Source organism: Barbus barbus, assembly GCF_936440315.1.
Source record: "Barbus barbus genome assembly, chromosome: 27".
In the NCBI taxonomy this organism is placed as follows: domain Eukaryota; kingdom Metazoa; phylum Chordata; class Actinopteri; order Cypriniformes; family Cyprinidae; genus Barbus; species Barbus barbus.
Window position 1 is genome coordinate 20,209,341 of NC_136755.1, and position 19,980 is coordinate 20,229,320.

The following is a 19,980-nucleotide window of genomic DNA, read 5'->3' on the forward strand; positions in this document are numbered from 1 at the left end:
GAGAGGTCAGGAAATGTAATGACATTATTGGTCACATTGCTTTTTTCCATAGTCAACTGACTGTCTGTGTTTATTTTAGATATGCACAATATATCTGATTCCAGCTAAAGTCTGGGACAGCAATTTCTCAGTTGTGTGATTGACACTGAAAGTCTCACCTAAAAACGAGTTAAAAATGAATGATTCTGGCCCTGGAAAATGTATGACTCAACTAAATTGTGCAATTAAACATTTAAAAGTAATTTGTCACTGATTACAAAATATGGGCTTTTTTTTATCTACTTCCTAAATTCTCAAATAACTATAGATGAAAAGCATTTAGTTTTGAACAGACCACAGAATAGCCTATGTAAATGGTAAAAGGAGTAAGGCACTTATTGTTATAAAAAGGCAACCCACAGTTCTTTTGGGGCCTTTTGAAAAAGAAAGTGACACGATACAAACTTTCGCATTACTGTGCATACTCAAATGAACATTTTCTGCAAAAGACTACTCATTCCTATAAAGTTGGAAAACAGGCAATGCTGGCGAGACACTACCCACAAAAGAAACCAGAGTGGACGCAAATGCACTGTGAATTAACTCTGGGAAAACATACTCTTCCTCATTTTTAATCTCCAGTTGGCAAGAAGCTTCAGTTAAAATGCACTATTATTACTGTAAAACAGGTTTGACCTACAAAACATGCAGAAGAGAACTGTGGCACTTTCACTTTGTAGTTTTAAGGTGGTGTGAAACCATGACACAAGGTTAAAATAACAGAAGAGGGCAAATATGTTTTGTGAACAGCAACGTTATAGGTTTTCCCATTTCATTCAAACTTGGTGATCCATGTATTATCAAAAGTAAAAAAGAAACTTTGCTAAAAATCTACTCACCCTCAGGCTATTTCTTCATCGGTACAGATTTGGACAAATTTAGCTTTGTATCACTTGCTCACCAGCGGATCCTCTGCAGTGAATGGGTGCCGTCAGAATGAGAGTCCAAACAGCTGATAAAACATCACAATAATCCACAAAATCCAGTCCATCAATTGAGGTATCGTGTAGTGAAAAGTTGCATGTTTTTAAGAAACAAATCCATCACAGCAATGTTCCAAATAGTTTATATTTAAGTCATTGCTACTGGCCAAAATATCAGTCCATAATCTAGAAAAATGTTTCTTCCAATGAAAAGGTCCATCCCTTGTTGTCCTCTCACATCACAATCCTTAGATCATATTTGCTAAGAACAGTGCTTGAAAATATTGTTTAATTTTGTTTCTTACAAACATGCAGCTTTTACTATCAAAAGACATTAAATGGTAGCCTGGAGTAGTGTGTTTACAGTGATATTTTATCAGCTGTTTAGACTATTCTGATGGCACCCATTTCACATCCATTTCTGAGCAAGTCATGTATTGCTAAATTTCTCCAAATCCGTTCTGATGAAACTCATCTACATCTTGCTTGATCAGTTGGGTAAATTTTCCTTTTTGAGTGAACAAAAGCCATGCCATTAAACCAATTTTTTTTGTATTTGGTGGAAAATGGCTCACAATAGTACATCACAAATATGAAAGCCCATTTGCATGCCAACAGCCCAGAGTAAGCACAATTTGAAATCACTCAAATAACCATGTTTTGAGGCAGATAATTTCTTAGCCATGAACAGACAAAACATCTACTTTGGATATTTAAGAAACATGCAAGCAGATTAAAAGCAGGCATATAATCCTTTATTGAACTAAAAAATAAGAAATATTTACACAGACATTTACATAAACAGACAATTCCAATATTCAATTAAACAATAAGAAAAAGAAAAAAAAAAAACTACTACGGTAATGACAGCATAGTCCACCAGAAGAAACTATGAACATGAACAATACAAGTTTTGGATCTCTCTGAATGACAAGAGTGAAAGAAAAACACAAGCCAGTGCATTAATGATGAATAGCACTGCTGTGACACCTAGTTCAAATGAATAGTTAAAGCACCCTACATAGCAACCTTTAAAAACACTCACCTCAGTTGTACATACTTTCATTGGTTCACTACAGTCATGCACATAGCTTCCAGCCAAACCTCAATATATTTATTAAAAAAAAAAAAAATCCTCCACCGTCAGGCTATGAACACTTCCACTAACACTAGACAGGTGGAAGACACTAAAGCACAATTCAGCGAGACGTGGGGTGCTATTGTTGCTCATCCTCAGGACAGGAATGCCAAGTTAGTCTTTCCTCATAAAAGGCAATGACTATCTGTGGGCAACGGGTGTTGGCTTCTTTTGCAGGTACCAGATCCGCCTCATCAGAGTCCTTCCTGTGAACACAAAACATCTCTGGTTACAGATAATACAGACTCTGTAACATGACAATTAGTGTAGGAAGTGAAGCCTTGAACTTCACTGGCCATTATCGTGCGTCTTTGAATCAGAAAGGCTTTGCATGTGGACATGCTGCCCCCTACAGGCCCATGAAGGGACAGATCAGCCAAAAACAGTTATTCTCATTATTTAGCCTACTCACCCTTATGTTGTTCCTAACCTGTATGACTGACTGACTTTATTCAAAATATCTTTTGTGTTCAGCATAATGTTGACAACCAATCAGTTTCCACTCTAATTGACTTCCACTGTATATTTTGTCCATACAATGGAAAGTCAAAGGGAAATTAAGCTATTTAACATTCTTAAAATATTTTAGCATTCAAAATAATTTCACAGAAAGTCATACAGGTTTGGAATGACATTAGGGTGAGTAAATGACATTAACCATTTTTGAGCGGACTATCAATTTTCAGGGATCATTTACTCATGTTGTATCAAAACATCATGACTTTTTTCTGGAAAATATTTTCAAAAAAGGTTTCATTTCTGTCCATACAACTAATTGTGATCCATTTTAGTTTTGGATCCCACTAAATTTAATAACCTGGACAAAAACATCCGAAGCATAAATTATAAAATTATCTTTTGTGCTCCTCAGAAATAACAGGTTAGGAACAACATTAGGGTAAGGAAACATCAATTACATCTACATGGGTTTCTTACCACTTCATGAGGAACATGAGCTCTCCACTGCTATCAGTCGCCCCAATGATCCTCTCTGGCTCAAGGTTTCTTGCAAACCCTCTTGGCTTGTCAGACTGGAGCAACACAATTTCACTTGTAAGTCAGTTTTATCATTAACCAATGTTAAAATCAAATCCCTGAAACTGATAGCCAAACAAAACTTTACCATACCATTTCCTTCTTTCTCTTTGCCTTGCTCTCATCAGTTTCTGGTTCATCAGTGGAGGATTTTCTTTTTACGGCTTCTGGTTTCTCCACCACTCCTTTCTGAGACTCCAGGAATGCAGAAATTAGTTCAGGGCAGCCCAAATTCTCTTCAGGCTCCCAAGTGTTGTCAGCACTGAAGGAAATTAAGATATCTTGTTAATCTCATTGCAGGAATACAAATTATGTAAATCCTAAACAAAAAGTTCAGTATACTTGCAAGAAATCAAAAATATACTCACTCGGTGAAACCTTTCCACTTGAGGAAAAACTCAACTTTCCCATTGACCACTCGCTGGTCAATCACCTTCTCCACCACAAACTCCTCCACCTCCTGAACATCCTTCTTTGATTTGCCTCCCTGCTTCTTACCCATATCGACCTAAAATGTACAAAAAGTAATAACCCAGAAACCGGTTTAGCAGTTTAAATTTCAGTCACTTAAAACTTAAATATACTTTGCAGACATGCTCCCTTATTTCATTTGAAAGAGAAAAAGTTGCCATATTTACGACTTAGTTTTGTGCTAGCTTTTATGTGCGCTAGCATGCTAACGAGCTAACTACGCATGCATTAACAGGCCAGGGGCCCAAACGCAGTTGATGCTAATTTACATTTTGAGATTACTGATTTTTTATATTTCTGTAAAATTTTACGCTCCGGATTAAGTTCTGACTATTTTACGAAATCAGTTGTTCGCGCGGTATTTACTAGAACACGCGCTGGTTTAAATAGCAGGAGCTAGCTTACTAGCTAACTTAGCTGGAAAATGCACACACAAATCAAAAACAATGTTGTTATACAGCATCGTACATTCATGCATCCTACTTCTATGCAAGCCGAAACAACTAAAAATAGATTTAAGAAAAATACGTATTGCAATAATTGAGGTTACAGCATTCTTAACAGCAAACTAACGTACAATGGACGCTGCTGCAACACATGCACGCGCGAAAACTCACCCTCACAAAGGAAAATGACTAAAATGTGAAAAGCAAAGCTTCACACTTGCCGACCTGCAAACAGCTGCAGCGAAATTATGTCGCACTTTAGCAGGACACACACTTTTAAAACTTTTACTCTCTTCGTAGACTATAAATCAATGGAACAGAAATCGACTGAGGCTCGACGAAGGCCAGCCTGAATCTAATGCTAGGACGTAAAGCCACGCCTATGAGCGGTCACGTGTGTCCAATGAGGTTTTCATAGGGCGGGGCAACCGCGATCTTCCAGTGGTCAAGCAAAATAACATTATTCAATAGCATTTGATATCAATTTTAGGGTCTACAATTTGAGCAGATTAAAAATAGGCAATAGTCTAAATCTGTTTTAGCCACGTTCTGCATCCAAAACTCGAAAACAGCAGAGCATTATTTTGTATTGTCATGCAATACTCAAAATTTATTGAATTAAATTACTGAACTATACATTCCTGTAAATGTTAACAATTTGAGAAAAAAAACCTCTAATTAACATTTATAATGCATTTTTGTAACTGATGTAATCTTGAATCTGTAAGATTGCAGGCAAAGTGTTTCTATCCAAAACCATACAAAGTGTTTATGCAAAAAAAAAAAAGGAAAAAAAGAAAGGAATAGGCCTTCTAATAAATTAAGATTTATCGACTTGAAGTCTTGTTGAATATTTTCTAAACTATTATATTTTTAGCAGTTAGCTGTATTGAATATCGACATATTATTATTATTATTATTATTTTCAAAGAAGTCCAGTAGTCCTAATACAAGTTCTGATGCCTGATCCTACCCTAATATAGACTCTTTACTGGTGTAATGACTTCTTTGCATTTTTATCTGCTTCTTTTTTAACTTTAATCCTTATATACTGTATGTGTCCCATGAAGACATCACATTTACAGTATCTCTCTAAATGTTGAAGAATAAAATTCCATTAATTGTATATATACACTCATCAGCTATGCTTGATTGATCTACAACCCGAATTCCGGAAATGTTGGAATGTTTTTTAGATTTAAATAAAATGAAAACTAAAAGAATCGCAAATATTTTATTCACAGCAGAACACAGATAACATGAGTGTTTAAACTGAGAAATTGTACAATTTTATGCACAAAATGAGCTCATTTCAAATTTGATGCCTGCTACAGGTCTCAAAATAGTTGGGACGGGGGCATGTTTACCATGGTGTAGCATCTCCTCTTCTTTTCAAAACAGTTTGAAGATGTCTGGGCATCAAGGTTATGAGTTTCAGGAGTTTTGTTGTTGGAATTTGGTTCCATTCTTGCCAGGTATAGGTTTCCAGCTGCTGAAGAATTTGTGGTCATCTTTGACGTATTTTCATTTGATGATGCACCAAATGTTCTAAAGGTGAAACATCTGGACTGCAGGAAGGCCAATTCAGCACTCGGACTCTTCTACTACGAAGCCATGCTGTTGTACTAGTGGCAGTATGTGGTTTTGCTTAGTCCTGCTGAAATACACAAGGCATTCCCTGAAATAGACGTCGTCTGGAGGGGAGCATATGTTGCTCTAAAACCTTTATACACCTTTCAGCATTCATAGTGCCTTCCAAAACATGCAAGCTGCCCACACCGTATGCACCCCATACCATCAGAGATGCTGGCTTTTGAACTGAATGCTGATAACACGCTGGAAGGTCTCCCTCCTCTTTAGCCCGGAAGACACGGCGTCCTTGATTTCCAACAAGAATGTCAAATTTGGACTCGTCTGACCACAGAACACTTTTCCACTTTGAAACGGTCCATTTTAAATGAGCCTTGGCCCACAGGACACAACGTCGCTTCTGGACCATGTTCACAAATGACTTCCTTTTAGCATGATAGAGCTTTAGTTGGCATCTGCAGATGGCACGGCAGATTGTGTTTACCGACAGTGGTTTCTGGAAGTATTCCTGGGCCTATTTAGTAATGTCAATGACAGAATCATGCCGATGAGTGATGCAGTGTCTTCTGAGGGCCCGAAGACCACGGGCATCCAACAAACGTCTTCGGCCTTGTCCCTTACGCACAGAGATTTCTCCAGTTTCTCTGAATCTTTTGATGATGGTATGCACTGTAGATGATGAGATTTGTGAAGCCTTTGCAATTTGACATTGAGGAACGTTGTTTTTAAAGTATTCCACAATCTTTTTACGCACTCTTTCACAGATTGGAGAGCCTCTGCCCATCTTTACTTCTGAGAGACTCTGCCTCTCTAAGACATCCCTTTTATAGCTAATCATGTTACAGACCTGATGTCAATTAACTTAATTAGTTGCTAGATGTTCTCCCAGCTAAATGTTTTAAATTTTTCTTGCTTGCTTTTACATTGCAAAAACTGCTCGATCCTGCAGGTTTGCACTACACAACATCAGAAAGATCAGGCCCTTCCTTTCTGACAAAGAATGCTGCACAACTTCTTGTCCAGGCCCTTGTCGTTTCTAGACTGGACTACTGCAATGCTCTTCTGGCTGGTCTGCCATCAAGCACAATCAAACCTCTACAAATGATTCAGAATTCAGCGGTACGACTGATCTTCAACGACCCCAAAAGAGCACGTTACACCTCTCTTCATCTCCTTGCACTGGCTACCAGTGGCAGCTCGCATCAAGTTCAAGACACTGATGCTTGCATACAGAACTACCACAGGCTCACCACCCTCCTACTTCCACTCACTATTACGAACCTATACATCCCCTCCAGAAGTCTGAGATCTGCTAGTGAGCGACACCTTGTGGTACTCACAGAGAGGCTCAAAATCACTCTCCAGGACATTCTCGTTCACCATTCCTGGCTGGTGGAATAATCTTCCCACCCCTATCCGAAATGCTGGATCCCTGTCAATCTTCAAGCAACAACTGAAAACTCATCTCTTTCGGCAGTACATGACTTCATCCTAAACTAAAAAAAAAAAAAAAAAAAATTACTCTTTCCCTCTATCGTTCTCTCCCTCCCTTACTAGCTTGTACTTATTTGAACAATGACTGAGACTTGGTGTTACGAGCACGGGGAAGTCGTGGCCTAATGGTTAGAGAGTCGGACTCGTAATCGAAAGGTTGCGGGTTCGAGTCCCTGGCCGGCAGGGATTGTAGGTGGGGGGAGTGAATGTCCAGCGCTCTCTCCACCCTCAATACCACGACTGAGCTGCCCTTGAGCAAGGCACCGAACCCCCAACTGCTCCCCGGGCGCTGCAGCATGGCTGCCCACTGCTCCGGGTGTGTGTTCACGGTGTGTGTGTGCATTTGTTCACTACTCACTGCTGTGTGTGTGTGCACTTGGATGGGTTAAACGCAGAGCACCAATTTCGAGTATGGGTCACCATACTTGACAATACGTCACGACTTTACTTTACACTTCTTCTGTCTGATTGCCTCTTCAAGATGAATCGCTTTTTGTATTCCCCAATTGTAAGTCGCTTTGGATAAAAGCGTCTGCCAAATGACTAAATGTAAATGTTTTCAGCCCTTTGTTGTCCCCCGTGCCAACTTTTTTGAGACCTGTAGCAGGCATCAAATTTTAAATGAGCTCATTTAGTGGATAAAAGTGTAAAATTTCTCTGTTTAAACATTTATGTTCTCTATGTTCTATTGGGAACAAAATATTGGCTCATGTGATTTGAAAGTCTTTTAGTTTTCATTTTATTCAAATAATAAAAAAAAACATCCCAACATTTATTTTATTTTTTTTGCACAGAGGGGCCCAACAGTCTGAGACAAGTTTTCAACAAAGATCAGTGACTAAAAAATTGTGCAGATTCGGTTTTAAACTAATGTCATGTAAAATAATTATATTTTGTTTCAAAATTTTGAAAATTCTAATTTTATTTACAAGTTTAAATCAGATTTTCATTCTGGATTTCAAATATATACAAAAACATTAACTCAAAACAAATATGATGCAGCAAGGATTTTATGGTTACAATTATTTTGTCTGCAGATTGGATGTTTGCTTTGAGGTTTTGTCAAGTGCAGCATAGCACGGAATGGGTTACTAAAACATGGTTTGTGAAATGGGAACCATAAAACAAAAATAATCCAATAAAAACTCAATTACTTTGTCCTCCTTTATTCATTTTAAAAGATATAAAAGAGACAGATTTTGAACATCCCTGTTTAAAATGAATGTATTCCAAACCCTTACACACACACACAAATAATTGCTCAAAAACACACAAAATAGAAAAATTTAAAAAACAAAAAAAGACAAGCAGCTCCTACTCACAAACACAAATCAAACCACTCTGCCAATAAAAGAAATAAACAGGTTCATTTGAGAGGTTCATTTGTTTGGGCCCTGTTTTACTTAACACACCAATTCACTAATTAATTTGTCATTAAACCAATGCAGTATTTGCCTTTTCCAAATCGTGCTGTGCTGTGAGGTAGAACAAAACTCACCAATTCCATATTTTTTGTTTAATTACTTCCACTTTATTTGTTGTTTTTACTGTGACTTCACGTCAAAGATGATTACTTCTAAAGGTATATTTAATTTCCTTGCAAAAAAAACAACCCAAAGGAAAACCAAACGGAAAACAAATTCAAACTTGTAACCCCTTTATAAAAGCTACCAGAATGCATTATAATTGTTCTTGTTAAGCAAGTGCATAAATGTAAAATGCAAATGTAAATTTACAGGAAAAGGTTAAACAGAGTGATCACTGTTTGTCATAGATCCAAAATCATTTTATAAATGATTTTATTTCTCAATGGTGAGGAAAAACGTACATACGGTTATGAAGGTAACTGCTTAATGCAAAGTTGTGATTGATTCTAATGTCTGCAAATAGTTTAAATTAAGGTCATTTCTGTGGGGTTCCTCATATTAGAGGGATAGTTTACCCAAATATTTTACTCACCCTCATGTCGATCCAAACCTTGTAAGCAAAAAAAAAAAAAAGAGACAACAACAAACATTGGTCCTCATTGATTTTCATCATATGGGCATTTTTCGAAATATCCCCCCCCCCCCCCGAAAAAAAAACTAGTATCAAAATGAGAGTGAGAAAACGCCAAAAGCCCTTTTAAGCTCATTCTGGCAAGAAATAGTGATCACACTTTTTAACATGGTCCTCCAGTGACCATATGCAAAAAAAAAAAACTTTACTCAGTAAAAAAAAAGTAATATGAATTTAAATTTTCAAATGTGCTCTTTAGAAATACTCTTTATACACACTCTTACTATACACAATGTCCAGTGTCTTCAGTACATTCTCTCCTGCAAATAAACAAGGCTTCTCTCATGCTCCAAGTGTAGTATTTATTACAGTCTTTTTGCCCTCCACTTGAGTTGCGAATGGCTTTTAGGAATAAAGTGGAGCCAGAAATGCTCCACAATGTCTTATCTCAAGCGTAAAAACTCACCTTTCAGAAAACAGAGAAATATTTGTATGTTAACACAAACACGCATGCACACACACACACTCAAAAAGTCTTTAGGGTTTCTTGTCCTTCTTTCTTTTCACCGTCTTGCTACTTATTGTCCTTGACGCTGTGTTTGTGCGAGGCTGAACCATCACCCGTCCATTAGCACTGCAGTGCAGTGTGTAGTGCTCGGGGTTCAGAGGATGTCCATATTCATCCCGAAGTTGATTCAACACAGTCCGCGAGAGCGTTTCGAACCGCTCTGCAGCAGCAGAAAGTGCTTTGGCTGTGTGGGATCTCTGGCGCTGGAGAGAGTCCCTCTGCACCGACAAGTCCTCGACCTCACCCTGCAGGGTCAGGATCGCGTCCAGCTTCCTCTTGCGACAATTCTGTGCGGCAAGCTTGTTTTTACCTCGTCTGCGCACGTCGCGCAAGAGCGTGACTTCTGATCCTGACATATTCTGGCTGTCCAGCAGCTCCAGGAAGTTTTCTACAGGCATGTTGACAATCTGAAAGGCTGAAAACGGAAGACCCAATGCCTGCACCCGACGTTCGTCGCGATTCATCTCTTCTGGTTCAGCCTCGTCTTCGCTCATCGCTTCCTGTTTGATTGCTGTGAACCAGTTAGATGGTGTAGAATTTTGCACCTGTGGGGTTGAATAGGTGTGATCGTGCCAGATGTTTTCTACAAGGTTTACAGGCGACCAATCACGGTAAGCGGCCGCACAAGCTCCGCCTTTTGACGAAAGAGACTCCACTTCACTGCTATAGCCTGTAGCTCCACCTTCATCCTCGCAAAATGAATCGGATGATGTAGATGGGGATGCGGGGCTCCTTGAACTGCTCTCCAAAGACAGGCCAGAGTCGGAATCCTCAGGCCATGGAGTGTCCATGTCCCCTTGCATTCCATCCAGCATCTGAGGGTCGATCGTACCGAGATTATCTAGATCCAACATATTGATGTGGTCAAAAACAGCTTCATCTAGATAGCCTCCCATCTGCGAAGGGGAGGTTTCATTACGAGAGCTGTTCCCAGACAAAGAGAAGAGCGATGAAGGAAGTGCCCCAGCTGAGCTCTGAGACGGGTCTGAGTGAGAAGAGTTTGTGGACTCAAGACGGAAGAGGGGTGTTCGGGAAGGCCTGCTATTAGCTGAATCTCCTCTGGCTACCATTGCATCTTGAAGGCTTACGTCATAGCTGATGGGATTAGGAAGTTCAGCTTCTAAGTCTGACATGCGTTGGGGGACCATGGAGTCAAAATCCTGTAGCTAGAAAAGAAAAATATTTGTGAAAACACAAATATATTTAGTTCTTATGCAAGTTATGCAAGTATTCTTTATTGTACATTGATATCTTTTGTTGCATAATGTGATTACTCATAACACTAGCAATGCCAAGGTCAAGGGTTCGATTCACAGGGAAAGCAAGAACTAAAATCTGACAAAACGTGTACCTTGAATAGAAGTCATTTTGGATAAAAACAATCTGCCAAATGTATAATTGTATCGCTGTATTGATTCCTTTAATCCTAATGGAGGATGAGTCTTCCACAGAAACTACTTACATCAAATTCAGAGAGGAAATCTTGCCACCGTGGAGGAAGGTCAAGCCCAGAAAGAGGTGGAGGAAGGGTACTACTACCCAGCAAATCCTGTAAGGAGATGCAAAAATGTATTAATAAACAGTCCAAATATTTAAAGGGATGGTTCACCCAAAAATTAAAGTTCTCATTTACACTCATGTTGCATCAAGCAAGTACAGTTGAGTTTCCATGTTTACAATATTTGATAAGCTCAAAGAATGTGTGTTAATCAACATTTGTGTGTCAATAAAAGCCTAAGCGAAATTTGTTTTCCATATAAAGTGATCATGTCTCTTTTTCAAGAAGACTTGAATAAAACTGCTTGATTTACATGGATTGCGTTTACAAAATGTTAATGAACATTTTGACGTGTCAAAGTTCTGTGGATCATCAGTCGAGGGACAGAAATCTCTCAGGTTTCCATATGTGCATTTGTGTTTTGAAAATGAATGCCATGAGGGCAAGTAAATTGACAATTTTTATTTTTGGGCAAACTATCCCTTTAACACTACAGTTCATATGGAGTTGAATTACCAGAACCATAACTAACAATCAAATGTAACTGTTCTCATTCATTTACAGAGCTGGTTGAGTAAAATATTAACTAAATTACTGTTATGTAATGTCATGCAAGTTTGATTGATTAACATTAACATTACTTTAAACCCGATATACACACCGTTCTTGTTAGGCAGGTATTGAAGTTAGTTTGTTTACCTCCTGCTCTAATGCAGAACTCTGAGTCAGCTGGTTCAGCGTAGCAGGTCTGGTTTCCTCCTGCCCTCTCTCGTTTTTCACCTCCTCATTCACTTGGTCTAGTAAAGTTTCCTGGAAAGAAATTGGGATGTGCAAATTAAGGATTAAAATGGCTTGCCTTAGGAGGCTTTAACCTTGTTAACAAAGTAAAGCTGTGAATCAAAATCTGTTCTTAGAAAAGTGCACTCAAGAGCAATTCCATAAGAGTTTTTTTTTTTAAATCCACAAACTATAGTGCACCTGTTTAAGACTAATAATACTCTGCTGTTTAAGACTGCTTAAGACTAATAATACTCTGCTACTCATTGAAAGAACTTTTTTGCTTGCACCTGTAGTAGATAAAGAAAATCAAGACATATTTGCATAACTCTAGGGATAATACATGACTTAATGAAGTTCAAAAACTAGGTTGAGCTCTGTCAAGACATGATCAAGTAAGGGCAGGATTGGGGTGGACCAAAGGATAATTTACCACTCCTCCCTCAGACAGACTATTACAAAACAAACGAAAAAAAATGAAGGAAAGTTCAGTAGATATCCAAAGATATTTATTTGGTAACACGTGTATGTTGATGAATGGTATTTGGCGGTTTTGGCGTTAAAACTATCATTTCAATTTTAAGTTTGCCCAACACACCTGACTGACACCTGTACATCTGGTTACCGACCTTCAAACTAACAAGTGAACATATAAGTTACCTCATAAACACGACTTTTATTTCCAAGCCAAAAATTAATTGCTGTAAGGTTGCTGAAAGTCAACGTAAATGGACACATAAAATCACATCCTAAAGATCAATAGCTATCAATTCAACTAGGTAGATCTAATTTGACCACATTTCTTTTATATGTAACGTTAACAAACTAATTTGTTTGAGGTGTCGGTTATTGTTTCGCTTTCGGCTTCAATTACGTTACTCACGAGTGCAAAATACTGCTTGCCGTGAAGCTAACTGGCTAACTCGGAAAAACCTAAAGCAGGTCATATGGGGCTTCATGGGACACGCCAGTAGAGAACGCAACATAATAAAACTGTAAAAGCATGGGAAGTGTGTAATACAGCACTGTATTGTTAAGTTACCTCTTTAGAAAGTTCTCCAGCTGCACAGCAAGGCCTGGAAACAGTGCAGTCCTGAGAAACTGACAGACCGAAGCCCTCTCCAGCCCTGTGATCATCTTCTTCCCGGTGATTTTCGGCATTTATCTCCTCGTCACCAGGGTCCCCTGACAGGTCGTGTGCATCACCTGCATCAGAGCCATCATCAGGCACCAGGTGCACCAGCCATGCGCTGACACGCGTGGGGAAGCGGGCCGGGGACCCGAGAGCACGCACTTCATTCAAGAGCCTGCGGCTGGTGAAAAAATAGTCCAGCTCGGGACATTTCGGATGCACTTGATGGCCCGCTGCGGTGTCCCGGTAGTGGTGAAACGGGGTCTGTATGAAAGCCGAGCTCGGCCCTCCGTCTGTTTCTATCAACGGCGAGAAGTAGCCGCTCAGATAGGTGTCGACATCCACGCGAACTCCTATCAAACTCAGCAGAATCGTAAACTGAATGAGTCCCTCGGTGAAATATTTCTTCATGTGGTGCATGTTTCAAAGCAAATATTTCAACCTCGGGAGGCCTAAACGAGAACAAAAATCGCCCGTTTGCAGTTAAACAAAGACAAAACCCCAAACAAAAGAGCACGCGTTGACTACTGTCTGTGTCAGACAAAGAGCAGCCCCGACCGGCGAAACTGTTTGCTGCACTTAAACACTACCGGCTTTTCATAACTTCCTGGCTTATAACATCCTTCAGAGACGCAGCGCCGCCATCTAATCACGCAAAGCAAAACGAGTCATTCTCGTCTGATATATTCCGTAGCAATGACAAAAAACTTTGATGTTTTCTTAAGAACAACAAAACTCCTCGGCTATCCTGAATCTAGCCTCTCATCCGAGGAGGGGAACAACTGCTCAAATTTGCATAATTCATAAAATCCCACTCATGCGACGGAATTACCTTCGCAACAAGCTCTGATTGGACCATTTCTGTTGTCATTCGTTTAAAGAGCCAATCACAAGCGAGTATGCTTTGCTAACTTCCTTTTTAGTCTTTCCGCTCTAGGACGAAATATTAAAGTGAACTGGGCTTTTTTTCTCTCCCGTTCTTGGTCCTATTAATGACATATATATTCTTGTATTAAGAACGAAATTTATTTTTTTGCTTAAATCTGTCAAAACATACAGCTTCTCCCTCTTTTGTTTTGACTTACTAACCCGCTGCACTCTTCAAGTAGGCTGCTTTCAACTGTAGATGACTGTCATGGCTGGTGCTGTCATCTATCATGATGTCCATGAACCACAGACACGAGGGGATCATGACTGGTGATTCATTACCAAACTTACATGATCTATCTATCTATCTATCTATCTATCTATCTATCTATCTATCTATCTATCTATCTATCTATCTATCTATCTATCTATCTCTCTCTATCTGGCATCTCTCTGTCTGTCTGCAGTACCTTGTGGAAGTATTTATACCCCTTCATTTTCTTCACGTTTTGTGATGTTGCTGCCTTATGTTAAACTGCTTTATTTTAATTCCCCCCCCACAGAAATCTACACTACACCATAACGGTAAAGCAAATTTATAAAAGAAACTTAAAAAAAAAACACCTTTTGTGAAGAAGGTCATTTTAGGTAGAAATGACTGGTTAAGCTAAAATGGGCTGCATACACACACACACTTTTAGACAGAAATTGAGGGTGAAAATAGGTTTATAGGCCTAGATATGTATCCATACAAAATCTTAAGTCTTTAAAAAAAAAAAATTGCATTGAAGACAGTATGGCAGGAGGACAAGCAAAGAAAGGAAACAGAGAGACGAGAAGTGAAAGGGAAAGAAAGGAAGATGCCAGTAAAATGGGCTGCATACACACACACTTTTACACAGAAATTGAGGGTGAAAATAGGTTTATAGGCCTACTGTAGTATCCATACAAAATCTTAAATATTTAAAAAATACAAGCATACGCACATACATGCACACAAAAGACACCAATGCACAGAAACACACACACTCTAAAAACTGCTGGGTTAAAAACAACCCAATTTGGGTTATTTGGCAACCCAGCGCTGGGTCAAAAAGGGACGAACCCAGCGCTGGGTTATTTTAACCCAGCAAGTTGGGTTATTATGTTTAACCCAGCATGCTGGGTTGCTTTTTTATGGTTTAAAATTACTTTGCTAGGCTAAAATGATCCCAAATTAAACCTACAAATCTTGTTCATTTTAAACTCACACAAAGAATGACTTTCAAAAGGTAAATATTTATTAAAAACAAGAGAAAACTGTCAAAAAGTAACATGCATGTAAGAAGAAATGCAGATGGCAGTATGGCATTAACAGCTACAGAGTTTATAAATGAAGCATTTAACATTTATTGAATATAACTTCGTATCAAATTGGACTTTTTTGGTAAATTTTATATATTACATAAAAATATACAAAAACACTATTATACAATAATTGTACAATTAGTTAATAGTTAAGTCCTTTACAAACTATTCTGGTACAACATTACACAAATAAACCACAACATTAACACTGATATTATAACATTCAACAGATGCATGTGTGTGAAAGAATGCGAGCATGTGTATGAATGACAGCATGTAAACTCCACTTCTACTAAACACATTTAACATTTTGTTTCTACAAATTATACACTTACAGTTTGTTTCATAGTCCATGAATACAGATCATGCATCACTGTCAATTTTCATGATCTCTTTAGCATAATTGATGTAGTCATGAAGAAGCCCCATCAGCACAGCATGTGACATCTTTTACAACATCCAGGGCAGCGTCCTCCTTTAATACCACTGTTGCATCAGTTTGGGGGAAATATTCTCCTCTTTGACCAGCATTCATCCCAGTCACCGCCTGTTCTCCATCAGTGGCCTAAAAAGAGAAAAACATTTGAAAAAAGAAAACATTTAATTAAACTATCCATTTTCAGATAGAAGTGCATCCACATCAGTAAGGATAGGTAAATAGTCTGTTTTATAATTTCATCTGCTTTGTGTGGTTGTTTAATGTCTGTCTACCACAGCGCTCTAGAATGCTATAGTGGCAGCACTAGTGTGAGGGCATGAAATATTGTTTAAATAAATATATTGCTTTCAGAAAGCTACTTCTTTACTGAAACATTAAAACAGACATGACATTCACATACTTCACAATCTTCCATGTACGTGGAGGGCTGCTCTTTAAAGGGTTAGTTCACCAAAAAATGAAAATGGTCATAATTTCCTCTCCCCCATGTTGTTCCAGACCCATACAAACTCTGCTAATTTTTGGAACACAAATAAATATATTTAATATTCTCTTAAGCTTTGTCCTCCATTGCAAGTCTGGGAGACCAATATTGTCTTCTGAACCGACATTCGCTATCATATAATTTAAGGTTTATTTATATATAAATATTGGAATGGATTACTTCAACAATAACTATTTATGAATCTTGAAAATACAGATTATCTAGACTGTCAATGGATTAACAAAAAATTATGAGAAAATTAAAAATATATTCGTGTTGTAAAGACAGACAAAAGTCTTATAGGTTTGGAATGACATGAGGGCAAGTAAATTATTTTTTTGTGTGAACTATTCCTTTAAGAAAGGAAGACCAAGAATGATGACTCTCCAAATCAGACATCTCCAAAGTTGGTTTGAGTTCTGCAATGAAAAACACAGACATCAATGTTTACATAAAATATGAACACGTAAACACACTGTTGTTGCATCCAAATGTGAAATAAACAGGCAGGAGACAACAGAAACATTTATTTTCTAAAAAATAACTTGCATCAATCTCAAAAGAATTTTGCCTCTGGCTTTCAACATATACAAAAAACAAACAAACATTATTTTACTCTTAGTTAAAAAAAAAAAAAGTTGATAACATAGGATTATGAAGTTTACTTGCCTTATCTTCCCCTCTCTTCTGAAGAAGTTAGTGGTGGAAATTTTGATTCTTTCCAGAGACTCGTTCATTTCTCGTTCGTTCACCAAAATGATTCGTTCAGATTCGTTCACTAATTCGTTCAGTGACCATTTTTCCATATTACACAAATACGTCAGCATGTGCGGCAAAATGTGTTGTTCAACTAACGTATTTACTTGTTACAAAATAAAAACCGATTTGGCTTCATTAAAAAGTGTGCCCTTCTCATTAAATGAATAAAATAAGTCTAAATAAGTGATCAAAGTCATTACTCTTTTTATCTTTTAAATTACACTCTTTTCGGATGACCAAAGCACAAGTGTTTTTTTATTTGTTTGCATACTAGGCTAGTTAACATTTAATTGTTTAGGCAGAGATTTACACGTTCAAATCTGAGATTATGTTAAACGAGGAGTTATTCTGTATGTAAAATATGAATATAAACAAGCGTGCACAGTACGGATACCTGTGCTTTGCATTCGCTTTCTGCTGATTGATGAACTAGATTGACAGAATGGCCGACCTACCCGGTCAACGAACTGGGTATAGCTACCAGTTCGTTCAATTCGTTCACGAACGGGAGATCTCTCTCTCGTTCAGACTCAAAACAGAGCCATCTCGGTCAATGATGCTATTATATTCGTTCGTTCGATCCAACCAATTACATGCCCCTTCTAAACCCGAGCTGAAATGCTATTTGCTGACGTGAGTCACGTGACGCAAATGAGATGGGATGACGTGACGCAAATAATCAATACTGCCATATTTTTTTATGTTTCACAGTTTTTAAACAAACAAAAGTGCATGACATGACTAACATAATGAAATATTTTTTTAGTTAAAAGTATGTAACTGTTCAAACATAAAACAACAATAATATAAATAAATAAAACAAAATGATAAAAAAAAAATAATAATAATAAATAAAACAATAATATAAAAAAATAAAACAAAGAACCAGTTGTTCGAATGACGAACGTAATAATGAGACGAGATGTATGTATGTAACAGTTCATTTGACTCTTTCAAACTCAAAGCAACTCAATGAAGGGCGTATTCGTTCACTAGATTCAACAAATCACATGCTCCGTCCTCGTATCATACTCGAAGGCTATTGGCTCGAGGTTTAGTCATTCTTTGACAGATGAAACGGTCCAGAGCTACGCATGCGCGCAATAGCGGCGCGCTGCGGTGGAGGGAGGAATTTCAGTGAACGAGAAATATGAGTCAATGGATTACGTGAACGAGAATGATTCGTTCACCTAAAAGATTCGTTCAAAAAGAACGATTCGTTCACGAACGTAACATCACTAGAAGAAGTTGAGAATATCGCGTCCTCACACGAGCAGGCCTCGGTGTCGTTAACTCCCGGCGCGGGCATTAACACACAAGCTCAACAAGTCTGAAATATTACATGAAAAACATTACTTGTAACAATTATCACTTCATCAGCCTCAAAATAATGAAGATAGTCTGTATTACATAACGCCGTTTCCTTTAGGAAACTAACGTACATTCAGTTTAACCGCGAAAAATAAGATAACGAATTAACATGTAAATGTGTTAATAACAGTCTATTAACACCTCGAAAGGTGCAGATAATGTAAAATCGTATGTAAATATGACATAAGCCACTCACGGACGTTATATTAAAAGTATCTCTTCCGTTCAGTAAAAAAAGGCCGTTAAGACCGTTTCTGAGGCGAAAACCGCGTCCGCGTATTTTTCAATATAAGCTCTTTTCGGACTATTTTCGCCTTCCATGAAACCTCAAAATACTCCCGGACATAAACTATGAATTATGACTTTACATTTTTAATCTTTACTTACCATAACGTCTTTCACTCGCTTCTAGCTTCTTTCAGGCGGAGAAAATGGCGGCTTCTCGCGCTGGTGTCGTCCGACGTCAACGTGACGTGCGTGCTCTCTTTCACGTCCGCGTTCCCAACCCAGCGCCGTGGGTTATGTTCAAGACCAATTTTCAATCCAAAACTGGGTTAAAACAACCCAACGTCCTACCCAGCGGCCTCAACCCAGCGTTTGGGTTGAAAAAACAACCCAGCGTTTTTCTTTACAACATGATCAGTTCATTTTTAATTGCAACTTTCTGTTTAATGAAATACATTTATGGTGTTGCTATGGCACACTAAAGACAATAGTGTCAATTTACTGGAAATAATAATACATTAAAAATAATAATTACTCTTTTTATATTGGCCCATTTTAACTGAACAGCTGGCCCATTTTACCTGAATGTTGTGCCGTGGCTCAAGAAGGTACCTGCTGATACTCTAACTCTTATCATTTTAAAGCTTTTATACTTTTTCACATTTAAAAAAAAATAAATATATTTAAGAGACCCATGCTAATTTATAAGAATATCATTAGATCTCATGCATAGCTTATTTGATGGTATTATAAGTCATTTACCAAAACGTGGCCCCTTTTAGCTGACTTCACCCTATCTATCTATCTATCTATCTATCTATCTATCTATCTATCTATCTATCTATCTATCTATCTATCTATCTATCTATCTATCTATCTATCTATCTATCTATCTATCTATCTATCTATCTATCTATCTATCATTGTTTTCATTACTAATTTCCAAACAACACAGAGACAGTTCAATAAATCAAAAAGTTGACATTTTTACATTAAAAACGTGGGTAGCACAGTTTGTCCCATACATACTTCAAAACATATCACAGGTGTATGATTGGTCTGAAAAATATTAACAAGAAATAACGTTAACTCTTTCAGGAGGAAAAAAAATCAAGCTAAATCGCCTAAGCAAAAGCAAGTTGAACCTTCGTCGCCCTCTACTGTTTTAAAAAGCAATTGCACACTATTTTATAAGTTTCTATGAACGTTTCTGAATAGTGATTATTAGGTCATCCAACTGAGGATATTGCCCAGAGGAGGAGGTGAATGATTCGCAATGCATGTTATAATGTAGCCTATCTAAGGTTTTTATAGTGTCTGTTATCACTCCAAATGTTTTATTGTGGATGCCATTCTGTGATATTTTAAATTACTAAATA

The 19,980-nt window shown here is 37.9% G+C and overlaps 2 protein-coding genes across 4 annotated transcripts; both read right to left on the reverse strand.

Annotated features, from left to right (window-relative positions):
* Positions 1-1,695: 1,695 nt before the first annotated feature.
* cbx3a (chromobox homolog 3a (HP1 gamma homolog, Drosophila)) lies at positions 1,696-4,428 on the reverse strand. 3 transcript variants are annotated; one of them, XM_079381472.1, is made up of 6 exons: positions 4,224-4,428; positions 3,504-3,643; positions 3,229-3,397; positions 3,037-3,131; positions 2,190-2,306; positions 1,696-2,097 (listed from the first exon to the last, which is right to left on the reverse strand). In XM_079381472.1, the coding sequence occupies exons 2-6, from the start codon at positions 3,635-3,637 to the stop codon at positions 2,025-2,027; spliced, it is 588 nt and encodes a 195-aa protein (XP_079237598.1). In that variant the 5' UTR covers positions 3,638-3,643; positions 4,224-4,428; the 3' UTR covers positions 1,696-2,024. The 3 variants fall into 3 exon arrangements, with proteins under 3 accessions (XP_079237598.1, XP_079237599.1, XP_079237600.1); XM_079381473.1 differs by having other exon boundaries at positions 4,278-4,409; XM_079381474.1 differs by having other exon boundaries at positions 2,032-2,306; positions 4,224-4,414.
* A 3,496-nt stretch (positions 4,429-7,924) lies between these two features.
* Positions 7,925-13,907, reverse strand: nfe2l3 (nfe2 like bZIP transcription factor 3). Its single transcript, XM_079380411.1, has 4 exons — positions 13,020-13,907; positions 11,900-12,010; positions 11,165-11,251; positions 7,925-10,868 (listed from the first exon to the last, which is right to left on the reverse strand). Exons 1-4 carry the CDS (start codon positions 13,527-13,529, stop codon positions 9,672-9,674), a joined length of 1,905 nt encoding a protein of 634 aa, XP_079236537.1. The 5' UTR covers positions 13,530-13,907; the 3' UTR covers positions 7,925-9,671.
* Positions 13,908-19,980: the final 6,073 nt, after the last annotated feature.